Genomic DNA, 23,343 nt, shown 5'->3' with positions numbered 1-23,343 from the left:
TTATCTGGATCAGTGGTGCTGGAAGAGCACAGCAATTCAGGCAGCATCAGACGAGCAGCAAAATCGACGTTTCGGGCAAAAGCCCTTCATCAGGAAGGGCTTTGCCCGAAACGTCGATTTTGCTGCTCGTCCGATGCTGCCTGAATTGCTGTGCTCTTCCAGCACCACTGATCCAGAATCTGGTTTCCAGCATCTGCAGTCATTGTTTTTACCTCATTATCCCAGTTATGACATTTTTCTCTGGTTTTAGAAGTCACTGGTTGGGTTACTGCTGATCAGTGGATACCCTTCAGAATGAGGCAACAAGCTAGCTTCTACATAATGGGACTGTAGCAGATGAAGGTTTTAGTTTTGACCAGCAATACTATTAGGAAAGGAATTCCAAGATTTTGATCGAGCTACTCTGAAGGAACAGCAACACATTTCCAGGACAGCATGGGAGAGGCTTGAAGGGGAGCTTGCAGCTGGTGTTCCCATGTACAGAGGAATCTCAATTATCCAAATATAAAGATTATCTGATGAAGATCAAAGTCTCAAAAACATTACCTCAAAGCAGTAAAGAATTCAGGTTACCTATACTGAAGAACAAGTGAAAATGCTGGCAAAAAAAACAAAGAAACAAGCATCTCAGGCAACAGCAGCTGGATTTTTAAAAAACACAAGGACTAGTTACAGAGTCCTTTGCAAAGTGCTTGGTGTCACTTTACCAGGGTGTTCATGAAGAAAAAAAGTAGCAAAGCAAGCAGTGCTTCTGTCTTTCTGCTGCGACACGGAGTTCAGCAGAAACTGAAATGCCCTTATAAGATTGTAGAAGCTATTCGGGACCTTGCTTAATGCTGGAATTTCATATATTTAAGTGATAAGGGTTTAGTCCTTCTCAGTTTAACATGCAATTTGTAGAATGCAAAAATTAGTTTAAATAGCAGACTTATCAAAATAGATTTAAACAAACTCTCCAGTAGAGCACAGCACTAGATCAGTATGGCTTCCCTTGTTTAAGGAGAAAGTGAGGTCTGCAGATGCTGGAGATCAGAGCTGAAAATGTGTTGCTGGAAAAGCGCAGCAGGTCAGGCAGCATGAAATGAGGAAACTGGTGAAATCCGAGTTCATCCCTTGTGGTTGGAGGGTTCCTAGGCGGAAGATGAGGCGCTCTTTCTCCAACCGTCGTGTTGTTGCGGTCTGGCGATGGAGGAGTCCAAAGACCTGCATATCCTTGGTGGAGTGGGAGGGGGAGTTGAAATGTTGAGCCACAGGGTGGTTGGGTTGGTTGGTCCGGGTGTCCCAGAGGTGTTCCCTGAAAGGCTCCCCAAGTAGGCGGCCTGTCTCCCCAATATAGAGGAGGCCACATCGGGTGCAGAGGATGCAATAGGTGGTGTGTGGAGGTGCAGGCGAATCTGTGGCGGATATGGAAGTTTCCTTTGAGGCCCTGGAGGGAGGTGAGGAGGGGAGGGGGGGGTCAAGAGGTGTGGGCGCAAGTTCCCTTGTTTAAAGGCCAAAATCGATCTGAACAAAATACTGCCAGCCCATCTTTGGATAATCAAGGTTTCTCTGTATCTTTGTTCCTCTAGATAGTAGTGGTTAGTGGTTTGTGTTCATTTTCTGTCAAAATTAATGTCCAGGATGTTGGGAATGGGTGGTAATGCCACTGAATTTCAAAGGCTCATGGTTAGAATTGCTCTTTGATTCAAGATGGTGCTGACACTGGGCAACTCTTTGCAAGCCCTCCATAGCAGCTCTTTTTCTCATTTCTTTTAATTATTCCACACTTAAAATCTAAATCTACAATGTTCTCACCTTTTGTACAGCCAGATGTATGCTTTGCTCTAAGCACCATGACTTGTCCTGGTTTGCTGTATGCAGCACTGCTCTTTTCATTATATAGTACTTAGATACAATAAATCAAATTAAATTATACTTGTTGTAAATTTTATTTGCCATCCCAAGTCTGGATATTGTCCCGATTGTGCTACATTTGGACAAGAACTGCTTCAGTATCAGTCTTATCATAAAGGTGTAATGTTTAGCACCAACCCAGTGACAAATATCCCTACTTCTGACTTAGATGGGAGGGAAGATCAATGAAACTGCTGAAGTTGGACCAGGACATTTGCCAGAGGCATTTCTGTAGGGGTGCCCTGGAGCAGAGATGACTAACTAATAGCCACAACCATCTTCCTGTGAGATAAGTATGCCCCTCCTTTAGTTTGTTCTTTTAAAGCCAGAAGAAAAATATTTGTGTAATGCCAAAGTTAACATTTGTATATTATGAATTTCCAATTAATATGTTGGAAACTGAACAAAAACACTACCAAAAACTAGCCACCCAACTTTGTAAGTAACAGCCACCCCATTTCAAAATGGAGCAGAGGAATAGTGTAGTCACTGACCTTTCCTGGAGGTATTTCAGAAAATAAAAAGTTTCAAATTAAAATAGGTCATTGAAAAAGATACTAGCCATCTCAAATTTAGGATATTAAACAGACACTTGTAATTCAAGGAAATTATCTTGGCTGCTTTTCAAAACTCCAGCACAAATTGAATGTTAAACTGAAAGCCATCAAAGCAGCTGCAATACATTCAAGCTCCCAAAGCATGAAACAGCAATGCCAGTTACAAAGGAATACAATTTGTCAACCTACATCTGTGGGCCAAAATGTCCAATTTTAGACTGATTTTAAAGGTTAAAAGGAAAAGAAGCAATTTATTTTCCATACAAACAGCTATATGTAACTAAAGATCTGGCCCAATCTTATGAAATAGGCATTTGAATGTCCATACTGTATGTAGTAGACAACTTTATTTCAAACATATTTCTCTTATCAATAATGAACTACCACACAGAAATCATTAGAGTGTCAGTTTTGTGCTCACTATTTTCCTTACACCCCATTCTGACACCTCCACAAATAGTAACTTACCGGAGATGTGATTGGATTTCAACTTCTCTTCGGAGTTGGTGTTCCACACCAGCCTTCTCAAGTTGAGACTTAAAAAGCACTTTCAATGCCAGGATAAATCTGGACTGTCGTTCACGGGCCAAGTACACATTTCCAAATTTACCTTTCCCAAGTGGACGCCCAATTTCAAAGTCATCCAAACACCATTGCTTTCTAAAAAAGAAAATACATTGGATTGTTTTGGCATTTTCAGAAATAAAGAGGCCATGAAATATTGCATTCATTTCCAAAATAAGAATTTACCTAGCATCTTGGGATTAATAAATAAAATGTCCCTAAAACAAAATCATTGTTTCATCAATGTACATCCAACCATATTTTCAAACCTCAACTCTTAAGTAGGTCAAATTGAACTAAGCAGTGAAATTTGAGTACAATATATTTCTTAGGATATTAGGGGAAAAATGTAGAAGGGGCCAAAATTCATTTTTCCCCACTAGTAACCTATAGACATTATATTCATAGTAGAGCTCGATTATCATAATCTTCAGTTGGACAAGTGATTACTTAGTTCAACATTTTAAATTAACCCAACAAAATTAGCAAGTCGAAGTGGCCCTAAAGACTTAAAATTGACACATACGGACGCTGAAAGGAACTGGCTTTAGTAGGAAGACCAACTCAACAAAGTGATCAAATAATCAGATCTGTCAACTTGTGATTGACACTGGAAACAAAGGCGAGAGATGGGAGTTTCAAAATTAGGTGGTGAGATGAATATTGGTAAGGGATTTGATGGAGGGAAAGTTTTTCCAGAATAGTAAATTCAAAGAGAAGTGTTGAGATAAAAAAAAGTTACCAACTCACTTCTTTTTCTTTTCACTTGTACTATGACAATCTGTTGATGCACTCGCAGTAGTCTTTCCTATTTAATAAAACAAAAATTGACAAAGCTGTCAACAGACAATCCATAGCCAGAAACTTCCTTTTAGAAAAGATAGTCAAAAATTAGATTCTGGCTCCCTTTCTTAGTTTGTGAAAAACTTTTCTGTTACTTATGCGCATATCCTCAAGTAACTTCAGTAATTAATCTGCTCTACGCTACACACACACACACCAAAATTCAGACTTAGTCAATTCTGTTCAAAAAAGTCATTTGGGAATGGAGCATCCACTTCAGGTGCAATTAAAGATCAGAGTACCAATTTTGAAAAAATAATTTTTATCCATTTTGAAAATGGCAAAAGCTTATGCTTTATAACCATATCCAGAGTTATCCGGTCATGGATTATATTCTAACATGCCCATCCCTTCTCTTTCTCAGAAGACTAAATGCTTGGAGTGAAGGCATTGTAGAGTAAAAGAAATCAGTTGGTTAAAACAAAATCAAATTGAAACACATTGATGCAATTTAATGGCTTTTGTTCAATTAACTCAGAAGTTAAGAAAAAATAGCACAGTTGAGATGTTTTTGACATCAAACCTATCCATGACAATAGGGAAAACATCGAGATGTGAGTTTGTGCCGATAAGTTTAACTCAGTCACCAATCTTCTAGAATTTTAAAGTCAGTTTAAAAAGCCAGTTAAAAAGACATGCCAAGCAATAGTTGCCATTGCATGTAAACCAGAAGATAACCTAATTCTCTTGGGCTACAAACTATAAATAGCAGCAACTATTGTTTGTTGTTGAAAGAATCTAGTGGTTAAAAGTTCTATACAACTATCACCACTGGAACTCAGGTGCCAAAGTCTGGTTTTTATGTCACAAATTTCTCACCCCTAACTTAACCAAAGATCAAACTCCCAGTTCTTCCCTCCTTTTTCAAATTACAAATTCAAAAGTTGGAATAATTGGGTTTAAAACTAGCTTTAATGTATAGAGGGTGATGCATTGTTATGTGTACCTACTACATTTTGGGATGAGGCTTGGATGGGACACTAATTTGTTTTCCTACACTGCAGTGGTGAGGAAATGGCCTAGTGATATTATTGCTAGACTATTAATCCAAAAACTCTTCTGGGCCGTGCATATTATTAAAATTAAATTTTTAAAAAATCTGAAATTAAGAGTTACTGATTACCATGAAACCAGCAATTGTTGGATCAACTCATTGCACTCACTAATGCCCTTCATCACCACCTGGTCAACATGTGACTCCAGACCCACAGCAATGTGGTTGAACCAACTGCCCCCTGAAATGGACAAGCAAGACACTCAATTGTATCAAATTGCTACAAAGTCTTGAAAAGAAATGCAATTGGACAGACAACCTAGACATCATAAAGCATGAAGAAACAGCACTATCAATCCTGTAAAATGCTGCTTAGTAATAGCTGGGGGCTAGCGCCAAAACCAGGAGCGCTGTCTCAGACTAGTCAAGCAAGAGCTTGACCAAGTCAGTCATACGCAGAACACCACCTGACAAACATCCCAGCCACTACCATCACAATCCCTGATACATGCCCTGTCCCACTGGTAGGGCTATCAGAAGTGGCAGCACAGTGCTATGAACAGTTGGGAGTTGCACTGGGAATTCTCACCACTCCATGAAGTCTCATGAATTCCCATGGAAACCTCCTGGTGATAAGTGTACTTCTTTCTACTGATTAATCTGTACTCAGTGTTGAGCAACATTGAGAAAGCAATGTGGGTGGCAAGGAAAAGAAAATATACTCTGGATAGGGGATTTCAATGTCCCCTATCAAAACGTCTTGGCAGCAGCACTACTGACCTTAGGTCCTAAAGGACATAGCAACTCGACTGGCTCTGTGGCAGGTGGGGAAGAGAACCAACAGGAGAAAAACATAATTGGTCTTATCCTCACCATTCTACCGACATCTGTTTACCACATTCTGACAGCATTAGTAAGAATGATCACCTTATGAGAGCAATGTTCTACCTCACATTGAGAATACTCGTGTAGAGTGGCACTTTCACTGCACTAAATAGAACAGACTTCAGATTGACCTAGCAACTCAAGATAAGAGTGTTCATGAAGCGGTGTGGACCAATAACAGCAAGATTATACCCAACACAATCTGTAAACTCAGCTTGGCATATCCCCCACTCGACAACAAAGCCAGGGATCAGATGGTCAGAGACAAGGAATACTGCAGCAAGTAACTCACCTGTTTTTCCAAAGCCTATCCACCATCTACAAGTCAGGAGTGCAATGGATTACTCCGAACTTGCATGGATGAGTGCAGCTCTAACAGCACTTTAGAAACTAGACACCATCCAGGACAAAAGCAGCATATTTAACTGACACCCCATTTGCTCCCAGACACTCAGTAACATTGGTAATGATTAACAAGATGCACTACAGAAATTCCCAAAGATCCTTAGACATTACCCTCAAAACCCACAACCACTTCCAACCAAAAAGGATATGACAGCAGATACGTGGAAACACCACCTGCAAACTACCCTCCAAGCCACTTACTATTCTGTCCTAGAAATATGTCACCATTCCTTCATAGTCACTGGGTCAAAATCCTAGAATTCCTTCTCACATGAGATGGTGGGTCAACCTACAACATAGACTGCAGCAATTCAAGACGGCAGCTCACCACTACCTTAAAGGGCAACAATCGTGGGCAATAAATGCTGGTCAGCACGAAAGAGGCAACAGCTTGTGGTATTATCACTGGTCTGTTAATCTGGAGTCACAGATAATGTTCTGGGAACCTAGATTCAAATTCAACCATCTGTTGTGATGGGATTTGAATTCAATAGAGATTTGGAATTAACCCAATAATCTAATTATGACCATGAATTCATTGCCAATTGTCACTAATGCCCTCAAGGGAAGGAAACTGGCATCCTTAACTGGTCTGAGCTACATGTGACACCCGACCTACAAAGTGGTGATTGACTCAACTGTCCTCTGGGCAATAAATAGTTTTCAAAATAAATTAATAAAGCAAGTCAGACCATCAAACAGAAAAGTAAGTCAGGATGGGGCAGGGGGTGAAGCAAGACAGATTCACAAATAGGAAATATCAGAAGTCAGTAGAGCGAGGTGCTGGAAAAGCACAGCAGGTCAGGTAGTATTCAGGGAGCAGGAGAATCTGTTTGGGGCGTAAGCCCTTCATCATCCCTGATAAGGGCTTTTGCCTGAAACGTCGATTCTTCTGCTCCCTTGGAAGCTGCCTGACCTACTGTGCTTTTCTAGCACTACACGCACAACTGATCTCCAGCAACTGCAGTCCTCACTTTCACCTAATTCCAGAAGTTCATAGATTCAAATTTATCACAATGTTTCAGCCACTTGTGAATATGTCATCTATCGATGACCACACTATCTTCAGATATTTCTGATGAAATCTTTGATCTAAGCTTAGAAGGCCAGAGCTCATTGGGCTACCATATCCAAACTTGGGAATAAGTAATTTTATAATTTACTACCTGAAACATGAATTAATATATTGATTGACATCTATATCTTGGACTTCTGGAGATAGCACTGCAAGTGCAACATTTCCTGGCTGCAGCCAAAGAACACAAACTGCTAGACTGGAGTCACTTAATCTACATCTTCAGAATGGTCACATGACAGTTTGTTGGGGTAATAAAACTACTGCATTTGAACAAAGCCAGAGAAATAACTTGCCTGAATCATAGACTGAAGGCATTAAGTTAAGGAGAATAATGTTGAGCTGCAAACCCACCAGGAAAGTGGATTGCTGAGGTGAATTCAGAATCTACCACTGCAATCTCTACAGAAAAACCAGATCAATTTATGGCTGGCCGAACCAAGACCACACAACCTCCAAAGTCACTTTTACACATAGGCTTCAGCTACAGTCCAACATGTGGGACAATCTAGAGAAATGATTATGTTGCAATCTGAATTATTCCAAGTACTTAAGAACTGCAGAGTTTTGTACTACCCTTATGGTAGAATGGGAGGTTATTGGCAGTTAGTGAAATATCCTCCTTTATGCTACGTATGACTAGTTAGCAGAGAGTTCCAAATTTATTTAGATTCTCAGTGCCTCTACTTTTGCTTTTATCCATGTGGACACCAGTCCTTCCTGAAGGAGGGCTCAGGCCCAAAATGTCAATTCTCCTGGTCCTTGGATGCTGCCTGACCTGCTGCGCTTTTCCAGCAACACATTTTCAACCATGTGGTGATGTCAAGCCACACCTCCCTTCTGTAGCTTGGCTTTTTTTGGCCAAATCTGTGGCTGTGATCATAGCAGAGTACCTTGATGCAACACAAAGGGCTGGTAAGCAGTTGCATTTACTGCTACTATTGACAAATCTTGGTTCTATGATGCAGAGCCACATACATACTGTAAAAAGTTAGCAATGTGACTTTCCTTTGACTTGGTGACCACAAAAGGAGTGGAACAAGGAAAGGAATTCCTAGCAGAAGAACAAATTCAGTTTTTTGGAGAAAGTGAGTAATGAGAAAGTCAAAGTTACAGAAAACATTTTGCTGCTTATTCATTTTTAATATTGATGAGAGCATGCTTTTTATTCCATCTACTTTAATGTCAGCTCATCTTTTAAAAGTTAAGAAAATTTGGGGACATATTATAGCCACTAGTACATAAACACTCTTGATACAATCAAGTTTTACCAGAGGTTCTATACTATTGAGAGCAATTATAAAGGTTGCTGAAAAAGACACTACTGAAACTTTAGTCTTGCACTCCAAGCCAAACAAAATGCAAAGTTTCCAGTGATTACAGTAAGGTATACTGCAAACAAGTGTTCAAGAAAAGCTTCAACATATTGTTCAGCAATAATTCCAGCTTAGTTTGATATTGGGTAGTAAAAGCAAATAACTTGCAGGATTATGGGCGGGGGGGGTGGAAGAGACAATATCCATTTTATGACAAGAACAAAAAATAAAAACCTCCAAAACACTGGCAAAAGACTGCCATGAGAAATGACATTTTGTACCCTTGCCAATTGTATACTTGACCATTATTCATTAATTTGACATTGATTTACTGTTTCCATACCAATAAACCATTATTTGCAAAAAACATGGGGGGGGTTGCAGGGGGAAGACGTCGCCATACAAATGCTAAGGAGACCTTTCTCAAGTCAAAAATTACAGTCAGACAACAACCCACAAAGATTTCAGTGGCCAATCTGTTCAGTAAAATGTACTAGTGTCTCTTCACACCTGCATTAGTCTTTAAATTTTCTTAAACATACAATGAGCACTGAATTTAAACAACATTATCTTCAATCAAGTTTATCCTGACCCACCAATTGCAAAACATTTCTCTTCCAACTCATGAACTGCAAACCAAATAACATAGCAGCACAAAGACAAGGCAGTAGTATGGCAAAAGGCCATTCAACCATCATATTTACTTTAAATCTTTGTTGGAATAAATTCATTTCCCCAGTTGGTATCCTCATGCTCTACTTCACAATATATAAAGCGATGGCAAAACAGATGTGAATTTAAAAAAATTCAAAGATACGAACACGGTTGGCTGGATCTGCCTTATCCTAATTGTCCTTGAGGTGGTCAGCTGCCTTATTGAAGGGCTGCAGTCGATGTGCAATAGGAAGACCTACATTGGGACTAGAAAAGGAGTTTTAGGAATTTGAACTAGCAACTGAAAAAAAAATGACAACATATTTCCAAGTCAGGTGAACAAGTGACTTGGAGATGAACTTGCAGGTGTTTAATTTCTATGTATCTGTTATCCCTGTCCTTCTAGATGATAACAGAAGTGGGTTGGGAGATTCTTGAATTTCTGCAGTGCATTTTGTAAATAGTACACACTGTTCCCACTGATGCTCAGTAGCAGAGAGTGATTGAATGTTTGTTGACATGGTGCCAATCATCAAGTGGGCTGCTCTGCCTTGGATGGTGTCAAGCTTTAATTGTTGTTGGAGCTGGACTTACCCAGGCAGGTGAGGGTGGGCAAGTGAATTACATCCAATACCCAATTTGTGCCTTGGAGATGGCAGACAAGATTTGGAGATGGCAGACAAGATTTGGAGAGTTAGGTGGCGAGTTACAGACTGCAGAAATCCCAGCCTCTGATCTAAGTAGGTAGCCATTTGGTTATTAATTAGACCAGTTCAGTTTCTAACTAACGGGAAGCTCTCATACTGTGAAAGCAGAGGATTCAGTGATAAGTGATGTCATTGACTCTAGAGTCATTAGTTATATACTTACTGGAAATAGCAACTACACAACACTTTTTGCAAGTAATGCTCATGCCACTTGTCAGCACAAACCTGACTATTGTTCACATCTTGTTGCATTTCGACATGGACTAATTCAATATCTGTGAAGGTACCAACGTACAACATTTACCAACCGTTAGCAAAGATTGCTAATTCTAACTACACGGAGAGGTCATAGATGAAGTAGCTGAAGACTGACCTCTGTCAACCACAACTTACTTTCTTTATGCCGGGTATGACTCCAGTCAAAGAAGAAATTGACCTGATTCCTGTCAGCTCCAGTTTTGCAAGAGCTCCTTGATCCAGTCTATGTCAAGGGCATTCATTCTCACCTTATCTGGAATTCAGATTTGTTCATGTCTGAACAATGTGCAATAAGGTCAGAAACTGAGAAGTCTTGGCTAACCTAAACTGAGCAAGTACAACTTTATAGGACTGATATACTTTCATTACATTGATTGAGGTAAAAACTGATGGGGCAATAATTGGTCAGGTTAGATTTGCATGCTGTGTATACAGGACATACCTGGCCAGATATATTTGTGATGTCAGACTGGTGCCGGTTTTACAGTTTTAGTGGAGCATCTTGGTTAGGGGCCATTTTTGGGATATACAAGATTTAAATTCTTAGTCAATTAAAAAAAAGTATACACATTGGGAATTAAAAAACTGTTGACAAATTTACCAAAAACATGACTGCCTGAATCCAAAATTTACCAGTTTTGAATCTGCATAGTCCACAGAACATTAAGGCAGGCATCAAATCAAATAGCAGATCAACCAAGATCTCTCACCGGTTGTGGTTAGCTTCAAAACCAACAAATATTGTAGCATGCTGACATATACAACATTAGCATTGTGAGAAAGTATACATACCATCACTCGACACCTCACCAGGTTGTATACTAGTTTGATTTTTAGGAGGTTCACAAGTTTGTTGACCATCTTTCTGGCAAATCGGTTTCAGTTGGGAAGGCACTTGCACTGCCTGTTTCACTTGATTTGTTAACACTGGACGCTTGATTGGAAGCGAATTGGCAGACATAACCCGCGTTTGAAGTGGTACACTTTGCTGGCCTGAGTTAGGAGCAGATACCACTTGTGTTGACAAACTCCCTGTAGGTGGTTGATTCTGAGAATTGTGCTTTGCTTCTACAACACGTTTTGGACCATCCAAGGCTGGCATCTTTATTAAAAAAAGGAAAATAAAAGTGGCTTTTCATACAATAACATCCAATTGTTACAAATACTCTGCTGGCTCAGCAAGTGCATTGTTTCAGAATTTTTCAATCCAGAATGCCATATAAAAATAACCTAGAGGTCATCCATGTGTCTGCTTTGACCATTGAAATACAGCACAACGACAAATTAATCTTTATTTTGTTGCATGTCTCGGTTGGTGGGTGCATGTGCACATATAGATAGGAGCAGCCACACTTTTGTCTGATGTCAGTGGGTGCAAGCAGAAGGGGAGGCACAGGATAATTATGTATTACTAACACCAAATCCAAAAATCATAGGTAGGCAGGAGTCAGTCTAACGCCTCAGCTGGGTGGAGTTTCAGATACTAAACCATATCACCTCTATTAGAGAAGATACCCTCATTATATCGTTTGAAGATACGAAATTAGTGCAAGCCAGTTTGTTGCATCTAGCACTCAGCAAAGCATTAAACAATTAATTCAATTGCCTTATATATTGCAAGTTATATAAGACGTACGAAAGAGTAACTGGTTTATAGTAGTGAATGTCACATGGGTACAATGTACCCATGTCACAATGTACTCTTGGGTAATGAGTACACAGAGTGGATTTTTGGTGATCATTTGCCATTGATATCTTCTAGGTGTGTTCCTCATGAAGTGAAAATATTTTGTCTATAAACACCCTCATTTATTTTCTCCTGCAAACGAGACCACCCATTCTGGCAACCTTTTCTCAATATGAACAATCTGGCATCTTCAGTATCATCCTGGTGGCTCTATTCTGGTCATAGAATGGTAAGCAGAAATGCTAAATATTCCAAAATCACCTGACCAGAAATACAACCTGGCATTTTCTTTACTTTTGTGGCCATGCAAAAAAATTAACTGTTAGTGACTGATATATGCACAGTTGAATCCCTTTCTCCTCCCCCCCCCCCCCAAATCTTTCAAGGCAAGTTGCCTATTCTATCAGCATTACTTTACTTATCTGTACTAAAGATCTGCAAGTTAATGTCAGGGTGCAATTTCTTGCACTCCAACAATCCTCCCTAGCTTGTCAACTACAAACATCAAAATTGTAGTTTTGATTCCAAATTCCAAAACACCAAGTGTAAATTATGAACAGTAATGCCTCAGCACTGATCCTTGTGGATCACTGAACAGCTACTTTATTTCCACTCAGTTTCATTTCTTGAAGCCAGCTCACAATCTATTTGGCCACTTGTCATGAAATGTTATGATTGATCAGTCTATAATGGGGCATCCTAAATCAAAGGCTTTTTTGAAATTGCAGATGCAGTGGATGCAAGTTCCTGTCTACTGTGCTACCTACTCAAAATAAAAGCAGGAGAAAAGTCATTACGCTTGGTCACAAAATGTGGTTTTCAAAATGAGAGAAATTTAATAATAAACAGTCAACGTTCTCTTCTCTCCATTAGTAAGGGTTCATTATTTTTCCTAGCAGTGGCTTTAAACTGACTGGTCTGCAATTCTCAGGCACATTCAGTATCCTTAAAAATAAAAAAGGGAATTTACCAGGCACCTGTCTTTTGGTACTACAAATGTTTGCGTTATTAAAAAAACAAGCAAAAAAAAAAGAATAATTCCTCTGGTATCTCTTCCCATATTATTTTATAGTAGAGGTGTATTTACCCACAGTTTGTAGAATTATAAAACAAACCCCCTTTATATGCACTTGTGTCCACCTAATATCATTACCTATTTAAACTCCCAGACTCATACTAACAGTACATTTGAGTACTGATAAAGACTGTCAAAGCTTTACAAGCTGTATTCATCAGAATAATTTGCAAGAAGACTGGTTTAAGAGTATCACAAAAGGTTCATAATCATGGATAACTTGCAGACATTGAACTTCTATTTGCAAAAGGTTTTTGAAAGAGAAATGGACATGCAGACCAAAAGAATGCAAGTTTGGTCAAAGCTATTCAGTGAGTGCCTGAAAGATCCGTGAATCATCAGTAGTCTCAATGAGTCAGGAATGTCACAATTCATAGATATCAAGGAAGCTTCAAGAAGAGGACTTAAAATGAAGAACTATAAACCCCTATGAGTTCTCAGAGTGTGAACCTGAGGGGAGAAGACAGAAATCTGGACAAAAGACAATGTTTGTGTATTCTTAAAAGTGGAAAACACAAGACCTGGGGTACTTTCAAGTCATGCTTGTGGGTACTAGTGGACAAAGATTTGTTTAAGCGTCACAAATGAGAAACCAAGTCATTCTTGATTTACTTGTAAAATAAAGGGATTATTGTCTCTTTCTGGAAACCAAGAGTAAGCATACAGAGTCAGTCATACAGATGTACAGCATGGAAACAGACCCTTCGGTCCAACTCATCCATGCCAACCAGATATCCCAAACCAATCTCGTCCATCTTGCCAGCACATGTCCCATATTGTGAGGAAGGAGACCAGAGTTGCACGCAATATTCCAATAGTGGCCTAACCAATGTCCTGTACAGCCGCAACATGACCTCCCAACTCCTGTAGTCAATACTCTGACCAATAAACGAAAGCATACCAAATGCCTTCTTCACTATCCTATCTATCTGCAACTCCATTTTCAAGGAGCTATGAACGTGCAATCCAAGGTCTTTGTTCAGCAACACTCCCTAGGATCTTGCCATTAAGTGCATAAGTACTGCTAAGATTTACTTTAAGCAGAACAAAGGTCTTCCAGCTAACTTACAAGCCCAAACCTCAAAATCAATTGTTCATTTATCAAATGTGTTATTAGTATCACCCAAATTAACTGCCACAACTTCACAAAATTCAAAGACCAACACATCTGTCCTTTTATAAATTCTCTTTAAGATGCTTCACACTTCTAAAGTTGTGTACACTTGTTGCATTTTGATGGGGGAAGACAGTGAGTTGGAAGTAATGAGGAAGGGGAGTCACTTCATTCCTCCTCAACCAATAGCTTAATAATCTGGGGTATCACATCTGGAGCGTAATAAACCCAGAAACTTCAACCATCAATCCAAATTTGTGTTGTAGGAGAGGATTGGTTGACAAATGGACTCATTGTTAAATGTATTGCCCGAGATAGTGCACCAACTTTTCAGAAACATTCAGGTTTTGTATTACTGACCATTTTTTCCCAAGCTGTGCTGGGTCCACTGCTTTTTGTCATTTTATATTAATATTTGGATGGAATATAGGAGGAATGGTTAAAAAGTTTGCAGACTATACCAAAATTGGTGACATAGTGAACAGCAAAGGAGGTTGCCTCAATAAATATGACCGCAGTCAGATGGGCCAAGGAGCAGCAGATGGGGAAAAAAAAAAATCTAGAAAGTGGGAGGTGCTACATTTTGATAGAGCAAATCAGGGCTGTACTTCTACATTTACTGACAAGATCCTGGGGAGTGTTGCCAAAACACAAAAAAGGAAACCTTGGAGTGCAGGTTCATAGTTCCTTGAAAATCAAGTCACAGGTAGACATGGTGTTAAAGATAGCACAAAAGCAGAAGTTGCTGGAAAGGTTCAGCAGGTCTGTCAGCATCTAAAACAAAATCAGTTAACATTTGGGTCTGGTGATCCTTCCTCAGAACTGATGGCAGCTAGGAAAATGTCAGTTTATAAAAACCATTCATTGGTCAGTGCATAGAGTATGGAGTTTGGACATCATGTTGTAGCTGTACAGGACATTGGCCCACCCTCCAATTGCAACAAGGTCAGAACCTTCCAAGCCACCAACCATAAGTCACATCATCCATGGACATGTTATCTACAAATGGACCCCAGCAAAGACCATTCCCTCTGCAACTACCTGGTCAGGTCCACACCCCCTAACAACCTACCGTCCCCTCCTGGCACCTTCCCCTGCTACCACAGGCATTGCAAAACCTGCACTCACACCTTCTCCCTCACCTCCATCCAAGGCTCCAAAGGAGCCTTCCACCTCCAAAGTTTCACCTGCACTTCCACCAATGTCATTTATTGTATCTGTTGCTCCTGATGCGGTCTCCTCTACATTGGGGAGACTGGACACCTTCTCGCACAGTGATTTAGGGACCTCTCCGGGACACACACCAAACAACCCCACCACCCAGTGGTCAAACATTTCAACTCCCCCTCCCACTCTGCCAAGGACATGCAGGTGCTGGGCTTCCTCCACCGCCACTCCCTCACTACCTGGAGGAAGAACGCTTTATCTTCCACCTCGGGACGCTTCAACCCCAGGGCATCAATGTGGACTTGACCAGTTTCCTCATTTCCCCTCCACCTACCTTACTCCAGTTCCAACCTTCCAGCTCAGTACCACCCTTATGACCTGTCCCACCTGTCAATCCTCCCCACCCATCCGCTCCACCCTCCTCTGATCTATCACCCTTTCCCTCCACCTACTGCACTCTCAGCTACTTTCTCCCCAGTCCCACCCCCCCCTCCCATTTATCTCTCCACCCCCAAGGCTCCCAGCCTCATTTCTGATGAAGGGCTCCAGCCCAAAATGTCAATTTGCCTGCTCCTTGAATGCTGCCTGACCTGCTGTGCTTTTCCAGCAACATACTTAACTCTGATCTCCAGCATTTGCAGACCTCACTGTCTCCTAGGGAGTCCAAAACTTGAGGGCATAGGTTTAGTGTTGGGGGAGAAAGATTTAACAGGGATCTAAAATAGGTTGGAAGTGCAAGTTTTATGGTGGGACAGTTGACAAGCAATGGAGGACTTCCAGAGCAATTTTTCAAAGTGCTCAGCAGAAGTAGTATCAGTGAAAAGCAAGGACTGTAGGAAAAGGGAAATCTGCCATGGGTGCCAGAATAAATAAGGGAGGCCATCAAATTAAAAGAGAAGACAGACCAAGTGACAAAAATCAACAGGAAACTGGAAGATTGGGAAAACGTTAAAGGTCAATAAAAAGCCACACAAAAAATGCTGTAAAGAAATGCAACATAGATTATGAGAGTCAACTAGGTCAGAATATCAAGACAGAGCAAAAGTTTCTGTAAATATATAAAATGAAAGAGAGAGGCCAAGGTAAACACTGCTCCTTTACAGGATGAAAAGGGTGATTTAATAAGATGAGGAAGTGGCCAAGGTATTGAACAAATATCTTGTGTCAGTCCTCCCAGTGGAGGGCATGAATAATATACCAGTAATTGTCAAAGAGACAAAGGTAGGTGAGGACATGGAAACAGTCAATCACAAAAAAGAGGTTGTGTTGGGCAAACTAATGGAGCTAAAGGTAGACAAGTCTCCTGGCCCTGATAGAATGCATCTCAAGGTACTGAAAGAAATGGCAAAAGCAGCAAATGCACTTGGTAATTTCCATTAATTCACTGGTTTCTGGGGCAGTTCCAACAGATTGGAAAACAGCAAATTTAATGTCACTGTTTAATAAAATAAAGGTAAACAAAAGATGGGGAATTATAGACTGATTAGTTTAACTTCTGTAGTGAGGAAAATGCTTGAATCTATCATCAAGGAAAAAATAGCAAGACATCTAGATAGAAATTGTATCTTTGGGCAGACATAGCATGGGCTCATGAAATTAGGTCATGGTTCACTAATCTACTGGAAATCTATGAAGACATTATGAGCATGGTGGTCAACAATGACCCAGGAGATATGGTGAATCAAGATATCCAAAAGGCATTTGGCAAGCAGAACAAAAGGATGTTGCACAAAATAAAGATGCATGGCATTACAAGTAATTTATCAGCATGGATAGAGGATTGGTTAGCTAACAGGAAGCCAAGAGTGGGGATAAATAAGTGTTCTCTGGTTAGCAGTGGTTCTCTGGTATGCCTCAGGGATCTGCGTGGGACCGCAATTATTCACAACGTATGTACATGGTTTGGAGTTGGAGATCATGTGTAGTGTGTCAAAGTTTGCAGATGACACTAAAATGAGAGGTAAAGCAAAGTTTGTAGAGGACTGAAACTTTGTATAAGGACATAGATAGTTTAAGAGTTGGGGCAAAGGTCTGACAGATGGAGTACAGTGTTAATAAATGTGAAGGCATCCATTTTGTTAAGCAGTAACAGTAAAAAGGACTATTACTTAAATGGTAAAAAATTGAAGCATGCTGCTGTGCAGAAGGACCTGGATGCATGAATCACAGAAGGTTGACCTGCAGGTGCAACAGGTAAATAAGGCAGCAAATGGAATTTTGTCCCTCGTTAAAAAGCAGGGAGATTATATTGTAGTGTATAGGATGCTGGTAAGGCCACACCTGGAGTACTGCATGCAGTTTTGGTCTCCTTACTTGAGAAAGTATGTACAAGCACTTGAGGGGGTGCAGAGGTGGATCACTGATTCCAGAGTGAGGCAGTTGGCTTGTGAGGACAGACTGAGTAAACTGGGATTATATTAATTGGAATTTAGAAGAATGAGGCAAGGGGAAACCTTATAGAAACATATGAAATTAGTAAGGGAACAGATAAGATAGAAGTAGAGGATGTTTCCACTGGTGGGTGGAACTGCGACAAGACAGCATAGCCTCAGAATTAGGAGCAATTGAGAAAGAACTTCTTCACCCAGACGGTCAAGAATCTGTGGAATTCCATATCCAGTAAAATAGTTGAGGCATCCTCAATGAGGATGTTTTTAAACTTAGATAATTCCTACACTGTTCAAAAAATTAAGGGCTCTGGTGAAAGGATGGATAAGTGGAGCTGAGGCCACACGGAGATCAGCGATGATGTTATTGAATGGCAGAGTTTCAAGGGCCAAGTGGCCTACTCCTATTTCTTAGGGAGATATCTGGTTAGCATGTACAAGTTGGATCAAAAAGCCTGTTTCTTAATGCCCAAGTAGTTATTCAATATTTCACCAGCTTCATAACCAATTGTTAGCACATCAATTGACAACAAATATACCTTTCCAGCATGTCCTCTTTGGCTCGCAACCTTTTTCTCCATTTGCAATCAAAAATCCTGCAAGTGGAAGTTAAAAAGTTATTGTATGGACAGCAGTAGCTAGTATGTACAGTTTCCCAGAGAATTAGGTCATATGAAAACCCACTGTACATCCTTCCCATTGAAGCAGCAAAAACAAAATTATTTTTGGGCAGGAATACACTCACTCTGGAACAGAATCCAAATTTGAGAGATTTGTTTACTCACATTAACAGTTAATGCAATCAGCATTTCCACCCTGTACATTTTCTCACTCTTCACATCCATGAACAGGATTGCCCATCAAGAGCAATTCTATAGGGGTGTTGAGATGGAACAAAATAGAAAACATTTGGAATAAAATGGTTCAGGGCTTTATAGTGACACCCTCTGCATTTTATTGCATGGGCTTGAAGAAAATAAAGCAAAAACTACTAGTATCAAAAAAAAATCCACTGGACAGGACCACTTTGCACAAGTTAATGGCGTGGTAGCAGCCACGTTTCATTATGCTGATAAGCATACTCTACCCCTACTAATCCAGTTGGTCTGTGCTTATTCTGGATCAGCCAGCAACAGCATCGTTAAACACAGAACTCCTAAGAAAGGTCACTGGAACCTGAAACGTTAACTCTGCTTTCGCTCTACAGATCCTGCCAGACCTGCGGAGTTTTTCCAGCAAAACCTGATTTTTGCTCCCAGGCATTTGTCATTCCAATCTCCACACAAGTGCATGAGAGACAAAGTGCTATTTGTCAATCCATCTTGTAATTAACCGAACGGTTCTCGTACAAAGCCACAAGAGTAAGACTAGTGTCTACTGGATGAATGGCAACAAAGCTCAAAAGAAACGAATTCCCCGCATGAGTAAATTAACTCATGCCTAAAAAAAAAAATAGGAGATTACATCCCACAACGTAACACTATCATAAACTTCAGTTCAAAGAACAAGACAAGTGAAATTATCTCAGCACCCATGAATACCTCGGATGTGATTGGCAATTATTTACCATGGGGGGGGGGGGGCGCGGACTCACTCTTAAGCCATTAAGGATTTGAAAGACTACTGAAATATTTAATGCATTCCAAATACCCTGCAATCGATAGCCACCAAAATCAGATGCTGCTGCTCGGAAACATCCCAGCGAAGGGAGTTATACTGGAGAGGGGGGAGGGGGGAGAGAAGAGAGAAGACAGGGGCGATCTCGGCACCTTACCATACCCCAGTTTGACCCTGACAGACAAGTTAGGGCCTGTTGAAGGAGGGAGGTGAATGATGATGATGTTGATTATTGTTGATTATTATTGTCAGCTCCCGCCCCCCAGTCCCTGAGATACAGGGAGGAACAGGAGCACAACTGGAGAAGGCATCACCAGGCCCCCAAAGCCACGGGAGAGAGAAAAGAGCGGACAGAACTCACCCGACAAACGGTCAAGAACGTAAACCGACGCGGGGTGGGGAGCTCTTCCAGCCCCAAGCCCTTCTCTTCCACTTGGTTTTTCTTTCACCCCCCCTTTTATCCCAAAGTCACGGCAGCCCTACGTAACCCCCCTCTCTCTCCACCCGACTCACCGCCCGTTTCCCTCAGCTCCTATGGCCGTTTAAATTCAAATCCACCGCACTTTAACCCATTTAACAGAGCCCGCGCGCCAATTGGCCGGCGCTCGCCCGTCGCTGGCTCGCTATTGGCGGCTCTTCAACGGACTGACGCAGGCCGACGTCAAGCGTCATCGCGCACACCGTCTGCGTCGCTATTGTTCCAGCCGGGAGGTTGACACATGCGCAGACACGGAGGCGTCCGGAAGTTGTGAATCTAGTGTTATGCATGGAGGTCATAAGGCCTTGTGGTTTTCTTTAAAGCAGATATATACTTAGTTCTCTTGTTTGTTCTTTTCCTCCATATTTTAAACATTTACATTTATCTGTCACATTTTTTTAACTATGAAGTTTGATTCAACTACAGTTTCTGGTAGGCCAGCTTCCCTTCCTACATGAAAACAGAATATGTTAAGCTGTCCCTTTTTCTTAAATGTCTATCTTCTATTGACTAGTCAGTTAAAATGATGAATTTTCCCCATTTTTAGCTGGGCTTATATGAATTTTAACATTAAATTTGAAAGGAAGAATCAGGAAGCTATCTAGTCCTGATGAGATATAAGCTATTTTACTGTATTTTTTTCTGATACAAGAACATTAACCTCAAGCCTTAATTCTGTGTCTTTCTACAAATGGTTGCTGAGTATTTACCATTTTTGTTTGTCTGTGCATTGTGCCTAACTCCCAAGTTCTTAATTCTGTATCATACACACAGTATCCTAGAATATGAATGTAAAGAAATGATAGATGACAGCTTGACTTTAATTTTATTCCTCTCCTGCAATGTTCCTCTCCTTATCTATTTAAGTCTTTGTAATTTATAATTGTTTGCCAAGTATATGTTCCCAGTGTGAAACAATGATACCTGATTATTAGTTATGTGCCTGATTTGTTAAATATAACAATAAACTGGCAGAGACATTGCATGTGACTTTATTTTGTTATCTTTGCATTTATACTGGATTTTACAGGTTTTCACAAAAAAGTAACAATTTATAAAGTAATTAAAAACTGAAGCTTGTATGTAATCATATCATCCTTTACATGATGTGTCAGACTTATGGTTTTTCCTTGGAAGAAACTGAGGACTGCAGATGCTGGAGATTAGAATTGAGAGTGTGGTGCTGGAAAAGCACAACGGGTCAGGCAACATCAGGGGAGCATGAGAATCGACATTTCGGGCAAAAGCCCATCATCAGGCTTTTTCTTGCCAGGGAGTTCAGGTCATATAGGTTTGCTATGTTGTTGAGTACAGGTTGGTATAATGCCTGATACTAATGGATTTTGTCAGTGTTGTAGCCATAATTCAGTGTCCCTGAGTGTGGGATTGGAACCTAATATGTGAATATCTGTATCAGAAAATGCATCTCCTTTTGACTATGGGGTCAGTTTACTTCCCATCTACTGGAACTTCAGTGGGAGGATTACAGAAACATAACGAAAATGGCATTAACTTTGCTTACACTTTTTTTTTGAGGGCTTTTATGGCTCTCCCACCAAAGTTACACTGTATGGTTTTACAAAACTCTTAAAAGCCTTTCCTTCTATGATTTTGTTTTAATGTAATCTAGATTATCCCAAATTTGATCATGAAAGGAAGGTTCATGGTGGATGCTCGGGCATTTACGTTATCCTTTGAGTTGTAGGAACATAGAAAATAAGAACAAGAGTAGGCCATTCTGTCTTTTAACATGACTATAGCTGATTCTCAATCTCAATGACATACTCCTGCCCTCTCCACACTTCCCTTATGCATTTAGTCTTAAAAAAAACTATATCTTAAACACATTCAAAGACTTGGGCTTGACAACATGCTATGGCAGAGAATTCCATAAGTTCACCGTCCTCTGAGTAAAGACATTTCTGACCATCTGTCTGATATGGCTTGCCCTATATTCTGAAACTGTGACCCTTTGTCTGGACACGACTCACCCCCACCAACCTCTTTTCTCACCTCCCAGCCAGGGAGACAGCATCCCTGTATCCAGTCTGTCTAGCCCTGTAAGAATGTTATATGTTTCATTGCAATCCCTTCTCGTTCTTACAATCTCCAGTGAATTCAGGCCTAATCAGCCAGTCTCGTCTCAAAAAAACAAACCTGCCATTCCCAGGAATCAGTCTGGTGAACCTGCACTGCACTCCCTCTATGTCAAGTATATTTTTTAGGTAAAGAGACCAAAACTGCATATGATGATATGTGTGATCTCAATCTATCCATTGCTTGTGAGAATTTTCAAAAGGCCAGGCACCAATCTGAGGTGCAGGTCCTCACTACTATTAAAAACATTTGATAATGTGGTTGACTTCAATGTCGAATATGGAAGATGTGTATGTCTTGTTGTTTCATGATGTTGCAATAATTTGTCTTGCAAAGTGACATCTTTACAGAGCCTGCAGAGAATGAAGGGCCGCAGGTGCAATAAGGTAATGGAAGAAGCCAACAGAAGAAACTCTCTGCTGTGAACTTGAAAAATAGGTGCAGCTGTCACATAAGAGACTCTCTTAGCTGAATATATATCTTCATCATGCCTACACTTAATACTCATGTCCATATTCTTACCTTTTAACACAATGCATAAAACTATCATTTGTTTAACATTTTCTTTTAAATCTTTCATGGAATGTGGACATTACCCATCATTTAATGCCCAAACCTAGTTGGCCTTAAGAAGGTGGTGGTGAGCTGCCTCCTTGAATCGTTATGATCCATATGCTGTAGGTAGACCCTCAACAGTATTAGGGAGGGAATTCCAGGATATTGAACCAGCGACACTGAAAGAATGGCCATATCTTTCCAAGTCGGGATGGTGAGTGGTCTTGAGAGGAAGTTGGAGGTGTTGGTGTTCCCATGTAACTACTGTGCTTGTACTGCTAAATGGTCGTGGGTTTGGAAGGTGTTGTCAAAAGAACCTTGGTGAATTTCTGCAGTGCATCTTATAGGTGGCAATATACTGCTGCTACTGAGTGTCCTTGTTGGAGGTAGTGTATGTGGTACCAAATCAAATTTATTCAGGCTGGTTTCAAGCTTCTTGAGTATTGATGGAATTGCCCTCATCCAGGCAAGTGGGAAGTGTTCCATCACACTCCTGACTTCTGTCTTTTAAAGGTGTCAGGAGGTGAGATAGCACCTGCAGGACTCATTGCGTTAGTATGACTAGTCCAGTTAGTTTCTGGTCATGATAACCCCCAGGACATTGATAATTGGGGAATTTATATTAAAACCCATTTCCAGACTTTACAAGTACACTCTGCATAGTCAGCAATTAGGATGTGACTGTATTTTTAATTCGTCAAAAAATCCACCCGTACTACTACTTACCACTGTGTTTGATCTGCGTTATGCTTGATGACAGGATATGATGTGTGTTTTGATAATAATCTGGTGATTCATCAAGGTGATCCCTCAGTGACAAGATTCTCTGAGGTGGCTTACTACTGTGTTAGTTATTGAGTTTGTTGTGGTTCTGTTCGCCGAGCTGGGAATTTGTGTTGCAGATGTTTCGTCCCCTGTCTAGGTGACATCCTCAGTGCTTGAGAGCCTCCTGTGAAGCACTTCTGTGATCTTTCCTCCGGCATTTGTAATGGTTTGAATCTGCCGCTTCCGGTTG

General features: G+C 40.6%; 2 protein-coding genes across 3 annotated transcripts in view; one reads left to right on the top strand and one right to left on the bottom strand.

Moving 5' to 3' along the window:
* The window catches only part of LOC122560032 (aurora kinase C-like), a 30,693-nt gene extending 10,941 nt beyond the window's left edge, over window positions 1-19,752 (bottom strand). Inside the window, exons 1-5 of one of the 2 annotated variants that reach the window (XM_043710204.1) lie at window positions 19,712-19,752; window positions 18,121-18,177; window positions 10,944-11,253; window positions 3,765-3,822; window positions 2,919-3,110 (exon numbers count right to left, since the gene is read on the bottom strand). In XM_043710204.1, the coding sequence (XP_043566139.1) occupies window positions 2,919-3,110; window positions 3,765-3,822; window positions 10,944-11,253; window positions 18,121-18,162 (602 nt within the window). In that variant the 5' untranslated portion in view covers window positions 18,163-18,177; window positions 19,712-19,752. Of the gene's footprint in view, window positions 1-2,918; window positions 3,111-3,764; window positions 3,823-10,943; window positions 11,254-18,120; window positions 18,178-19,559; window positions 19,681-19,711 lie in introns of those variants that run through there. The other variant, XM_043710203.1, reaches the window with a different exon arrangement.
* Window positions 19,753-19,936: 184 nt separating this feature from the next.
* Window positions 19,937-23,343, top strand: part of znfx1 (zinc finger, NFX1-type containing 1) — a 69,267-nt gene continuing 65,860 nt past the window's right edge. The window contains exon 1 of the mRNA XM_043710198.1: window positions 19,937-20,108. Coding sequence (XP_043566133.1) covers window positions 20,081-20,108 — 28 coding nt within the window. The 5' untranslated portion in view covers window positions 19,937-20,080. The remainder of the gene's footprint in view (window positions 20,109-23,343) is intronic.

Source organism: Chiloscyllium plagiosum, chromosome 20 (genome assembly GCF_004010195.1).
Source record: "Chiloscyllium plagiosum isolate BGI_BamShark_2017 chromosome 20, ASM401019v2, whole genome shotgun sequence".
Taxonomy (NCBI): Eukaryota; Metazoa; Chordata; class Chondrichthyes; order Orectolobiformes; family Hemiscylliidae; genus Chiloscyllium; species Chiloscyllium plagiosum.
The sequence above is the reverse complement of the archived record's forward strand: the minus strand, read 5'-3'. Positions and strand labels throughout refer to the sequence as shown.